Raw genomic sequence first — 13,499 nt, 5'->3', positions numbered from 1 at the left:
CTTCTTCGTTACCTATTTGGATTCCTTTTATTCCTTTTTCTTGCCTAATTGCTCTGGCCAAAACCTCCAGTACTATGTTGAACAGGAGTGGTGAGAGTGGGCAGCCCTGCCTCGTTCCTGTTCTCAGAGGAATGGCTTTCAGTCTTTCCCCGTTGAGTATGATGTTAGCTGTGGGTTTGTCATATATGGCCTTTATTATGTTGAGGTACTTTCCTTCTATTCCCATTTTATTGAGAGTTTTTATCATAAATGGATGTTGTATCTTGTCAAATGCCTTCTCTGCGTCTATTGAGATGATCATGTGGTTTTTATTCTTTGTTTTGTTGATGTGATGTATCACGTTGATTGATTTGCGGATGTTGAACCATCCCTGCGTCTCTGGTATAAATCCCACTTGATCATGGTGTATGATCTTTTTAGTATATTGTTGTATTCGGTTTGCCAATATTTTGTTGAGGATTTTTGCATCAATGTTCATCAGCGATATTGGCCTGTAATTTTCTTTCTTTGTATTGTCTTTGTCTGGTTTTGGTATCAGGGTGATGTTGGCCTCATAGAATGATTCAGGAAGTGTTCCATCTTCCTCTATTTTTTGGAATAGTTTGAGGAGGATGGGTATTAAATCTTCTTTGAATGTTTGGTAAAATTCACTGGAGAAGCCATCTGGTCCTGGACTTTTATTTTTTGGGAGGTTTTTGATTACTATTTCAATCTCTTTACTTGTGATTGGTCTATTCAGATTCTCCATTTCTTCTTGGTTCAATTTTGGGAGGTTGTATAAGTCTAAGAATTTATCCATTTCTTCTAGATTGTCCAATTTGTTGGCATATAATTTCTCATAGTATTCTCTTATAATCCTCTGTATTTCCATGGTATCCGTTGTAATTTCTCCTCTTTCATTTCTAATTTTATTTACTTGAGCCTTTTCTCTTTTTTTCTTAGTTAGCCTGGCTAAGGGTTTGTCTATTTTGTTTATCTTCTCGAAGAACCAACTCTTTGTTTCATTAATCCTTTCTACTGTTTTTTTGGTCTCAATATCATTTATTTCTGCTCTGATTTTTATTATTTCTCTCCTTCTGCTGGCTTTGGGCTTTGTTTGTTCTTCTTTTTCTAGTTCTGTTAGGTGTAATTTAAGGTTGCCTATTAGGGCTTTTTCTTGTTTGTTAAGGTGGGCTTGTATTGCTATGAGTTTCCCTCTCAGGACCGCTTTTGCTGCGTCCCATATGGTTTGATATGGCATGTTATCATTTTCGTTTGTTTCCAGATAGTTTTTGATTTCTCCTTTAATTTCATCAATGATCCATTGGTTGTTCAGTAGCATGTTGTTTAATCTCCACATTTTTGTCACTTTCCCAGTTTTTTTTTCCTGGTTCATTTCCAGTTTCATAGCCTTATGGTCTGAAAAGATGCTTGTTATGATTTCAATCTTCTTAAATTTATTGAGGCTTGCTTTGTTTCCCAACATATGGTCTATCCTAGAGAATGTTCCATGCGCGCTTGAGAAGAATGTGTAGTCAGCTGTTTTTGGGTGGAGTGCTCTGTATATGCCTACTAGGTCCATCTCGTCCAGTTTTTCATTTAAGTCTAATATTTCTTTATTAACTTTTTGTCTGGATGATCTATCCATTGCTGTAAGTGGGGTGTTAAGATCCCCTACTATTATTGTGTTGTTGTTGATTTCTCCTTTTAGGTTTGTTAATAGTTGTTTTATGTACATTGGTGCTCCTATGTTGGGTGCATATATATTTATAAGTGATATGTCTTCTTGATGGAGTGTCCCTTTTATCATTATATATTTCCCTTCTTTGTCTTTCTTAACCTGTTTTATCTTGAAGTCTACTTTGTCTGATATGAGTATGGCAACACCTGCTTTCTTTTGTTTGCCATTAGCTTGGAGTATTGTCTTCCATCCTTTCACTCTGAGCCTGTGCTTGTCTTTAGTGCTAAGATGTGTTTCCTGAAGGCAGCATATTGTTGGGTCTTGCTTTTTAATCCATCCTGCCGCTCTGTATCTTTTGATTGGAGAGTTCAATCCATTTACATTTAGGGTAATTATTGAAATATGAGGGTTGAATGTTGCTGTTTTGTCACTTATTTTCTGGTTCTTTTGCATTTCCTTTGTTTCTTGTCCCATTTGTTCTCATTTGATGAGGCGAAGTCACCCTGTAATGGACTCCAGGGTATGTGTGAAAATTCTGGGAACCTCCACCTGGCTGGTCTACCTTCTGGCTATGTGACTGACAGTGGCAAGGCTGTGCTGCAAAACAGCTTCCAAACCCACAGTAGCAGAGCCCAAGCAGGGGCCTGGCAACAGCATTCTTCTCTTATAATAATCTGGGAGAAACTTTTCTGCATTTTATTTTATTTTTATAATATATATTTTTAAAATAAACATTATGTATATTTAAGGTGTACAACATGATGTTTTGACATACATATACATAGTGAAATGATTACTACAGTGAAGCTAATTAATATATCCACCTCCTCACATAGTTATCATTTTTTTGTATGGGTGAGAGCACTCTCCTAGCAAATTTCCAGAATACAGTACAGTATTATTAATTATAGTCATCATGCTGTACATTAGATCTCTCTAGACTTATTCATCTTATGTAACAACTCTGTACCCCTTGAATAACATCTTCCATTTTCTGTGCTTTAGAAAGCACAAGATAGGTTTCTCTTTTAGTAAAATATGAATTCTTGCTTGTATCACTTAAATGCTTTTTGTTGCATCTTACAAAAAATATTTTATGGTTTGTTAAGATGGTCAAAGCATCAGCCCCTTTTACTGACAGATTTTTAAAAAGAGGCTTCTATTAGTCACACAGAGAATTTCTTGACTAGTGAGAAAGAGGTGCACATATGGCAGAGGCTGGTTCAGTGCCTTTGGCAGTTGTCTTAAGTTCCCCTAGTTGGCATCTGTGCTAAAGGTGGCCTATTTCTGGTAGAGAAGTGTCTTTTTCACACGGCAATTAACAAGCAAGTGAGCTCTGACCCAGCAGTAGCTATCATCTAATGACATGTTAAGTTCTCTGCATAGCTTTCCCTTGGGGTTCGAACTTCTCTCCAGTTGCATGTTGCATTTTGGCCGCTAGGGTACTACTTGCTAATTGTTTCTTCAGTGTTTTGATTGTGTGTTAGTGGCCAGATGGAGTTAGTACATCTGCCAAAGTCTCTAACCTGGGTAGAGGAATTGCTGGATTCTGACTCAGAGTAAAAATAATATTTTTGCCAAGTGGGATAAAGACAAACTGGGAGAAAATATTTCTTGTACTCTTCAAAGAGGAAGTAGAAAAACAATGACACTGCAGACAAAACATGCACAGAGGATCTTAGAGAAAGGAAATGGAGCGGGTCAGGATTTTGATCATATCTTATTTTTAGCAAATCTTTGGAAAGTGCTGAGAAGACCCATTGTGTGTGTTTATAGGATACTCTTGAGGATATGGCTTGGAGGTTGGAGGATGGTGTTATGCAGTGTTCTTTCAGAAGAAACATTACCCTTCCTGCAGTTAAGAATAGATTTGATCTAAACACAAGCTATTACATATTTGTAGCAGATGGTGCAGCTGATGATGGTAAGTATATTGATAAAAACTGTCTTTCAAGTTTTTTTCTCTCTCTTCTCCCTTCCCCCACCCCCCCTTTTTTGGGAAAGACCACTGTAATTGCTCATTTTTAACATATACACTGTGAGTAAAGAGTTATCAAAAAGGTTTTCTATTTTTTGCTTGACAAATTGACTTTGGTTGACCTTCTAGCTTCGTTTCCCTGGAAACTAGATAAAAGTTGTGTTAATTATGTTATAAGGCAACGTACTTATGATAAAAATGACTTCTGGATGACAAACTGCATTTGGACCAGGAAGAACTATAAATACCTGGTAAGAAGCCATATCTTTGGGCTTCCCTGAGTGTTGTGACATTGGCAGATTCCTTGCAGAGGCCCTAAGCAGAGACTTTGGAGTTGTTGCAAAAGATATGGCTCCTGTGGGATAACCTATCCAATATGAATCTCATCTCTTTGGACCTGAGCTTTCTTCAGGGAGGTGGAGAGGGGGTGAAGAGAATAGCTCCTGGACAGCTGAGTAAACTACTGAGAACCTCCCACCAGAGGAGAATGCCTCACGGCGCCCTGCAGATGTGCTGGGTTTCCTGTCCCACATCTTTCTGAGTGAATCTGACGCCAAGTGCAGCCTAAGATAGTTTTATGAGTTGGAATGTTTAGTTTATCTGTAAGAAGACTACCCTGGTGAGTATTGCAACACATATTAATAGGAATAATTAGATTTTGTTTAAGATCTTGGCTAATGATATTTTGAAGAACTGCAGGAAATGCCAAGGTAGTATTTAGTGACTCATCTCTTGGGAGATAATACTGCCCCCAAACTTTGAAACTAAAGCCTCCTTTGAAAATAGTGAGAAGATGGGCTTATAAAATGGAGGTTTAGAGGATGGGATAAAGGCGTAGGAAGAGCAGAAATGTGATGCATGGAAACTGCGTAAAGCCTTGTCTATTCTATCATGTGGTTTAGATTTTATACTATAGGTAAAGTGGAGACCCAAAAGGTTTTGAAGCAGGACAAAATATCTACTCAGTGTTAGAGAAAATTCGGGAACATTTGTAGATTTCGTTGTAGGTGACTGTTGTAGTTGTCTTAGCCAAATCATGTATTCTTATTTGCACCAGCAACAGCAACTGTAGCTTGAAAATCATTTCTTGGTTAAGTGATACTAAAGAATAAAAATTATTATTTGGTACTTAATGAGTGCCAGTCGCTGTCTAAGCACTATAGTTAGGTTCTTCATTTTTATCTTCATAAGAACTGTACTAGATACGTACTATTATTATTCCTAGTTTGTCTGGGAGGAAACTTAGATTAAGTAATTTGCCTGGACAAGTAAATGGTAAAGTTGGAATTTGAACCCAAACTCTTTTACCTCAAAGCCTAAGTATTCAATACTTTCAAAGATGGAAAATGTAGGAAATGAATTTTTAGTGAGGAAAAGGTCAAATATGTATGTTTTTAAAGAGATACCACTAAAGTGCAGATTAGTGTGCACAATAAAAATTGTGTTATTGTTATTAGTGCAGCTATCGCTTACTGTAAATTACATAAATCTCATTTATTTCTCACAGAGGCTTTGTAAATAGATATTATATTACCCATTTTAGAGAGAAGGAAACCGGAACCTAGAAAGTCTAAGTAACTTATTCAAAATCAACAAGTGCAGAGTCAGGAATTAAACCCAGGTCTGTTCCAATTGCAAAGGTCATGCCCTTTCCATCATAGCAGACTGCTTCCTTAGGTGCCCAGCATGTTAGAGGTGCTCCATAAATGAGTATTGAATCAAAGTGATTTCTTAAATTGCTAGGGGATTTAACGGTTTGCATTTATACTTTTAAAAATGTTATACTTAAAAAAATTTATACTTTAAAAGAAAAGCAGTTTCATTTAAATGGATGAATTCTGTTGTATAATAAATTGTGTGTGCGTGAGTGTATAGCAATGCCAAAAATTTCTTCTTAGGTCAGCATTGTAGAAATTGGAACATATTTTCTGATAGAAACAACATTTGAGTAATAGTTCTAACATTCCCTCAGAAAAACTTAGTTCATGGATAATACATGTGAAGAATAGAGGCTTCTTTTATCTCCCTCTCCTGCTGGAGTTGCTGTGCTGAAGGCATGGTAGGGAGAATCTCTACCTTGTCTTTTGTGGTGCTTCTCAAAGTGTGGGGCTCAATCTGCTTCAGAATCACCTGGAGTGACTGCTCAAAATGCAGATTCCTGAACTCCATCCCAGACACACTGAATCTCTCTTGTTGGTGCTTGGAATCTGCATTTTTTTTTGCGGAATGCACGAACTTAACCACTACGCCACCAGGCTGGCTCTTGGAATCTGCATGTTTAACAAGCATCTGAGATGATTGCTCTGTATACTGTGGTTTGATAACTTATTGTTCTAGGACAGGGTTCTCCCAACTAAGTTGTACACGTTGTAAGACAGTCCAGGGGATACAGGGAACAATACTAGAATTTTCTATTTCTATTTATTTTATCTCATTAAAAAAATTTCTGTTTCAATATATTTTACAGTGTTTATAATGTATTAAAACAATAGTACATAATATGCTTATTAACAGAAATATATATCGGGCACAGACTGATTGTTTTTTAGCTGGTGGAGTGCAAAGTAAAAAAAGAAAAACAAAACAAAACCTTAAAAAAACAAGCCCAGATATTACTATTCCAAGGAATTCACTTTCCAGTTCCCTTGTATTGGGGAACAATGTGCAATTACCACAAAAGTCATTGTCTCTTCTGTTATCTGTGTATGTGGACCATTTATAAGTTGCACTCTGCTTAAAAGCAGTGAGACTTTGTGAGGTTGAAAGCATTTTTCAAAGCAATCGTATAATCTCCATAACCCATACAAATGTAAAATGTACCCAATTTCAGTAAAATCCATTTAAAACCTTTTTCTAAGTGCTGTTTCTCCCCCAGAATGCTGACATTGTCCTATAACGAGATAAGCAGTCATGTGAAATGCTGAGTGTCTGAATTGAAAGAACTCACTACGGTGAATAAGTAATTCACAATTAGGAAATCTACTAATTTAAGTAATTAATGAAGTAGAGACCCTGTTATCACATGACCTGTTATTTTAACAATTTTGGAATACCATGGGTCACATAATACTGAAGAGCCATGTACTAAACATGAACTCAACCTCCCTTAGAACAGAACTTCAAAATTATAATGGAGCTGTGCAATGGAACTCTGAAATTAAAATGGACTTCTGCTCTAGTGAAGGTTAAGTTCATGCTTAGTCCATGGCTCTGCAGTGAATCAGAGTTTAAAAACACTTTTCTTCCAACTTGACTGTCAGGCTGTTGGGAATGTGGTCTTGTTTTCATCACTACGACTCTACGAATGGGATATTTTTAGATTCTTCGGTGCCTTTCTTGTCATTTTCAATAGTTTTCTTTATCCTTTTCTTTTTGACATTTTTGTAGCTCTTGATAGTTATTGACTCTTTTTTCTTGACACTCTCTTCTCTAGGTATTCATTACATAAAACTCTTCTCATTTTCTGCTTTATCTCTGATCTTCTCTGTTATAACAAGCCATGATATAATAGCCTTTGTCAAATGAATACCCAGGTGTATTAACACCATTTTATCTCTACTGCTTCAAAAGCCTCTTTCCCATATGCTAAAAATCTTTCAGTAAATCACACTATTTCTAGTTTGTTCTTCCATTGATCTATCTGTCTATTACTGCACTGGTTGAAATTACTATAGCTTTATAATAGGTTGTGGATTTTTTTTTGGTGAGGAAGATTGTCCCTGAGCTAACATCTGTTGCCAATCTTCCTCTTTTTGCTTGAGGAAGATTGTTCCTGAGCTAACATCTGTGCCAGTCTTCCTCTTTTATATGTAGGATGCCGCCACAGCATGGCTTGATGAGCGGTGTGTAGGTCTGCACCCGCGATCCGAGCCCGAGAACCCTGGGCTGCCAAAGTGGAGCGTGCGAACACCACTGGGCTGGCCCTAGGTTGTGGATTTTGATAGAACATGATTCCCCTCTTGGCCTTATTTTTCAGGAATTCTTGCCTCTTCATTGTGTATCTGTTCTTCTACATGAACTTTAGTTGTGATTTGTCAAGTTTCATTAGAAATCCTATTGTGATCATGATTGGAATTACAATGAAATTTTAGATTAATTTGGGGGAATAAATGACATCTTTGCAATAGTGAGTCTTCCTATCCAGAAATGTATTGGGATATTCCATTTATTCAGATCCTGTGTATATGTATCTTTCAGTGATGTTTTATGGTTTTCTTCATATCTTCGTATAGGGCTTATATATTTTTTGGTACTTTGTTCTTAGGTATTTTATAGATTCTAAAACAAACTATTGTGAATGGAATTATTTTTCTTACATTTTCTATTTTTGTTGGTGTGTAGGAAAGTTATTGATTTTTGAATATTTACCTTGAATTATGCCACTTAGTTGTCTAGTTGGTTGCCTTGGATTTTCTGGATAAACATCATATCCTGTGCAAGTAACGACAGGGTTAATAGCCCTCATTTTCATTCTTGTTTCATTGCACCGTCTAGTTCTCCCAGAAAAATGTGGAATGGCAGTGCTGATATGGCAAGCATTCTTGTCTTGTTCCTGATTTTGGTGGGAATGCGTCTGATATTCAGTGTTAAGTGTCATGTTTGTTGTATTTTTCTGGTGGATATTCTTTATTGTGTTTGGGAAATGTTCTTCTATTCCTAACTTTACTAAGAGTTCATGTCATTAATGTGTGCTGAATTTCCTCTGATCTCTTTTGGCAGCTATCGAGATGATATTTTATCATTACTTTTATAGATTTCTGAATGGTGAACGAGCCTCACTTTCCTGGGATCAACGTTGCTTGGCCATGTTTTATTATTCTTTTAATGCACAGTTGATTTCATTCACTAATATTTTATTTAAGCTTTTTGCATCTATATTCATAAGTGATTTTGGTCTATGGTTGTGGGATTGTGTGTGTTTGCACGCGTGTGCATGCCTGCCTAGTTTTGGTTTCAGTGTTATGCTGATCTCATGGAATGAACTCTAGAGAGTTAAATAAGAATTTTTAAAGTTAAAAATTTTTTTTAATAGTATGATAGAACTTGTCCATGTAACAGTCTGAGCCTTTAGGGATGGAAATATTTGACTAGCTAAAAAAAATTCTTCTATTGTTATTACTCTCCAGAGTTACTACTACTTCTAGGATCAGTTTTTGTAACTCTAGATTTTCCAAAAAATTCATCTATTTCATCTAGATTTTGAAATATTTCTGGCTGACTTAAAGTTGTATATAGCATTTTCATATAATTTTAAAGAATATCTTCTATATGAGTAGCTATGTCACCCTTTTCACTTCTAACATGTGATATTTCTTTCTATCTTATGGTCAGACTTGCCAAAGACTCAATCAATTTTATTGGCCTTTTGCAAAGTTGAGTTTTCTGATTTTTATACTTACTAGTTTAATTTCTACCTTTATTTATTTATTTATTTTTTGTGAGGAAGATCAGCCCTGAGCTAACATCTATGCTAATCTTCCTCTTTTTTTGCTGAGGAAGACTGGCTCTGAGGTAACATCTATTGCCAATCCTCCTCCTTTTGTTCTTCCCCAAAGCCCCAGTAGATAGTTGTATGTCATAGTTGCACATCCTTCTAGTTGCTGTATGTGGGACGTGGCCTCAGCATGGCCGGAGAAGCCGTGCGTTGGTGCGCGCCTGGGATCCAAACCCGGGCCGCCAGTAGCAGAGCGCGCACACTTAACCGCTAAGCTACAGGGCCTGCCTCTCTACCTTTATTTTTAATCAATCTTCTTTTCAGGTTTCCTAGGCTATATTTTATTTTAGACACATCTTGAATTAAATGATCACTTCAATACTTTGTCTTCTGTTTTGTTTTGTTTAAGGGAAATGGTTTTAAGATGATAAAAACTTCTTTTGAATAGTACCTTGATTGCATCACATGAGTTTTGATATGAAGTGTCTTCATTGTTATACATTTTTAAGAAGACTTGTGCTTTTAGTTTTGATTTCCTATTTAACTGAAGGCCTATTTAGAAGAGTAGTTTTATAAATATCCTGATGGGCCATTTTTTCCTAACTTTTGTTATTAATTTTCAGTTTTGTTGCATTTTAGATAGATAATATAACTTGCATCCTGTATAATTATTTCTTTTTGGAAATTATTGAGGTGTAGTCTGTGGTCTAATACCTATTATTTGTTTGGAACAAAGATTCATATATATCTGTTATATCAAATTTTTACATTATTTTTATTCTTTTTGATGCTTGCATTGTATTCTAAAAATGTATGTATGTTCCATAATTTATTTACTCATTCTGCTAATGATGGACATTTAGCTTGTTTGAATTTTTTTTGGCCAGCATAAAAAAGTATCTATGAACATATTTTCATGAACATAGTTTCTATGAATTTCTTTGAACATATTTTCGTGTACATAGTTTCTATGAAAAGTTTATTGTACATATATCTATGGTTAAAAGGTGAATGTTTCTATAGGATAGATTCCCAGAATATACAAACATACCATACATACTCACACACACAAACAAATTGCAATAATTCTATACATTCACAGATTTAATTTTATTTATAATAATAATATATCTTCAATTTGTTTACATCAGTGTTATTTGGGATTTTGGTTTGTTAGTCAAACCTGGTCTGAATTGACCATATGCCAAATAACACAGCATCAAAATACTTTTCTTTCTCTTCTACCTATCCCCTTCTGCTGGGCCCAATTTCTGTTGGTTTAATATAGATTCTAGATTTTTTTAATATATATTCTCTTAGAAGAATTACATCTGACATTTTCAATGATTCGTGATCTTATTAACAGTAATTATTTTAACTTATATTGTTTAACTGGTCTCTTGCATACCACCAGTTCTTTTACCATAATTTCTCCATTCCTAGTCTTCATTTTGATTTACTTCTTTGTTGAATGTTGGCTAAGTTATTTAACTTTTTTCAAGAAGATTATGTATACTTGCAGATACATTTATGCTGCTTTTGCATGTGAATGGCGTTTCTGTTGATATTTATTTTTTCATTACCTTAGGAAATTTTATTTCCATGCCATGCCATTGTTTTTCCATTTCTTCTCTCCTGAGGAAGTAATTCTTCTTCAATTGTTTTTTTTTTTTTTAAATTTCAGGTCGAATTTATAAGCATTCTCAGCAACCTTTGATTACATATGAAAAACATGATGTGACAGACTCTCCAAAGAACATAGGAGGATTCCATTCTTTACTCCTTCTGAAGGCTCATGGTAAGCTACACGTGTAGTATTATCACTATTTTGTGGAATAAACTTACCTGATGACTCAGTGCTGGCTGAATTAGGAATGGTGGTGGGCATAATTTAGCAAATGTTCATAAATCTTCTATGTTTAAACATTAACATTTGCAGGTAGCAGTATCTATCTTAATGTTTGCTAATTTTTATTAGAAATGGAGAGTAGGGATAATTCAGTGGTTTTAAACCTGGCTGCACATTAAAAAGCCAGTCATCATAGTCTAGTGGTTAAGATATGGCATTCTCACCACAGTGGTCTGGATTTGTTTCCTGGTCAGGGAACCACACTACCCTGACAGTTGTTACACTGTGATGGCTGTGTGTTGCTGTGATGCTGAAAGCTATGCTGCTCATATTTCAAATACCAGCAGCGTCAAAAACCTCTCATGGTGGACAGGTTTCAGCAGAGCTTCCAGACTAAAACAGACTAGGAAGAAGGACCTGGCCACCCCCTTCTGAAAAAATTGGCCATGAAAATCCTATGAATAGCGGCGGAGTGTCGTCTGATATAGCACCAAAAGGTGAGAGATGGTGCAAAAAGATGTCAGAATTGACTTGGTGGTGCTAACAACAACAAACACATTAAAATCACCAATGGAGCTTTTAAGACACCTATAATTTAAAAAAAATGCCTTGGTTGTTTCTAACTGTAGCCAGGGTTGAGTATCCCTAGGTTAATGAATTTAACTTTTATGAGAGCTTAATTATGCCATTTATTAAAACAAATGCTAATAAAAGAGTGGTTTGTGATTTTGATCGTTTAACATTAGTTTGGTTTCAAAGATACAGTTTTTTTGTTGAAGAACTGATCAATGTACAAGTATTTGAGGGTATACAAAGTACTCAGTGCTATACTTAGGTATCATGTACTTAAAATGATGAAAGGAACCAAGTTGCAAGAGCAGTAGCCTAAAAACAAGGCTCTAATGTGCCCTGATTCTACAGATGAAGTTGATTCCATTTGAAAAGTAGCCCGGTATATTGTTTTCTTTCTTTCTTTCTTTTTTTTTTAATTGCGATAACATTGGTTTATAACATTATATAAATTTCAGGTGTACATCATTATATTTCAATTTCTGTATGGATTACATCATGTTCACCACCCAAAGACTAATTACAATCCATCACCATACACATGTGCCTAATCATCCCTTTCACCCTCGTCCCTCCCTACTTCTTCTCTGGTAATCACTAATCCAGTCTCTGTCTCTACGTGATTGTTCCTTGTTGTTTTTATCTTCTACTTGAGTGAGATCTTATTGTTGAAAAGATGAGATTTAAAAGTAGAAGAATAATGTAGTACTATACTATTGTAAAATATTAGTATTTTGGGAGAAATTTCCTTATTTGGTATATTTAAGTGGAAAAGAAAAGGCCACAAATAGGAATAAGAAAATTATCAAAGAAAAAATATCACTGGTAAAGGCAAATATACAGGAAAGGTAGTGGATCAACTACCTATAAAGCTAGTATGAGGGTCAAAAGGCAAAAGTACTAAAATCATCTATAGCTATGATAAGAGGTTAAGGGATACACAAAAATAACAGAGGTAAAATATGATATCAAAAACAAAATGTGAGTGGGGGTAAAAGTGAAGGGCTTTTAGTAAAAGGTCAAACCTAAGAGACCATCAACTTAATATAGATTGCTATTTACATAGATTGTTATATATGAACCTCATGGTAACCACAAACCAAAAACCTATAATAAATACACAAAGAATAAAGAGAAAGGAACTCAAACATAACACTAAAAAAAAGCCATCAAATCACAAGGGAAGGGAGCAAGAGAAGAAGAGACCAGAGAAGAACTATAAAAACATCCAGAAAAAAAGTAACAGAATGGCAATATATATAAGTACATACTTGTCAATAGTTGCTTTAAAAGTAAATGGACTCAATGCTCCAATCAAAAGACATAGGGTGGCTGAATGGATAAAAAAACAAGACCCATATATATATAATGCATACAAGAGACACACTTCAGACCTAAAGACACTCACAAACTGAAAGTGAAGGGATGGAAAAAGATATTTCATGCAAATGGAAACAAAAAGGAAGCTGGCGTAGCAATGCTTATATCAGACAAAATAAACTTTAATAAAACAAAGACTGTAACAAAAGACAAAGAAGGACATTACATAATGATGAAGGGAACAACCTAACAAGAGGATATAACATTTGTAGATATCTATGCACCCAACATAGGAGCACCTAAATGCATAAAGCAAATATTAAGACATAAAAGGAGAAATTGACAGTAACACAATAATGGTAGGGGACTTTAATGCTCCACTCACATCAGTGGATAGATCACCCAGACAGAAGATCAAAATGAGGAAACATTGGCATTGAAAATGACACATTAGACCAGATGGACTTAATAGATATATACAGAGCATTCCATCTAAAACCTGCAGAATACACATTCCTTTTGAATGCACCTGGAACATTCTCCCAGATAGATCACATATTAGGCCACAAAACAAGTCTCAATAAATTTAAGAATATTGAAATAATATCAAGCATCTTTTCTGACCACAACGGTATGAAACTACAGAAACTATGTAGAAATCAACTACAAGAGGAAAACTGGAAAAGTC

General features: G+C 35.4%; 1 protein-coding gene across 2 annotated transcripts in view; it reads left to right on the top strand.

The window, feature by feature from the left end:
- Positions 1-13,499, top strand: part of FRRS1 (ferric chelate reductase 1) — a 53,924-nt gene that overhangs the window by 26,690 nt on the left and 13,735 nt on the right. For both annotated transcript variants that reach the window (XM_058538615.1, XM_058538614.1), the window contains 2 exons: positions 3,437-3,584; positions 10,757-10,870. In XM_058538615.1, the coding sequence (XP_058394598.1) occupies positions 3,437-3,584; positions 10,757-10,870 (262 nt within the window). The remainder of the gene's footprint in view (positions 1-3,436; positions 3,585-10,756; positions 10,871-13,499) is intronic.

Source organism: Diceros bicornis, chromosome 4 (assembly GCF_020826845.1).
Source record: "Diceros bicornis minor isolate mBicDic1 chromosome 4, mDicBic1.mat.cur, whole genome shotgun sequence".
NCBI classification, from domain to species: Eukaryota; Metazoa; Chordata; class Mammalia; order Perissodactyla; family Rhinocerotidae; genus Diceros; species Diceros bicornis.
The sequence above is the reverse complement of the archived record's forward strand: the minus strand, read 5'-3'. Positions and strand labels throughout refer to the sequence as shown.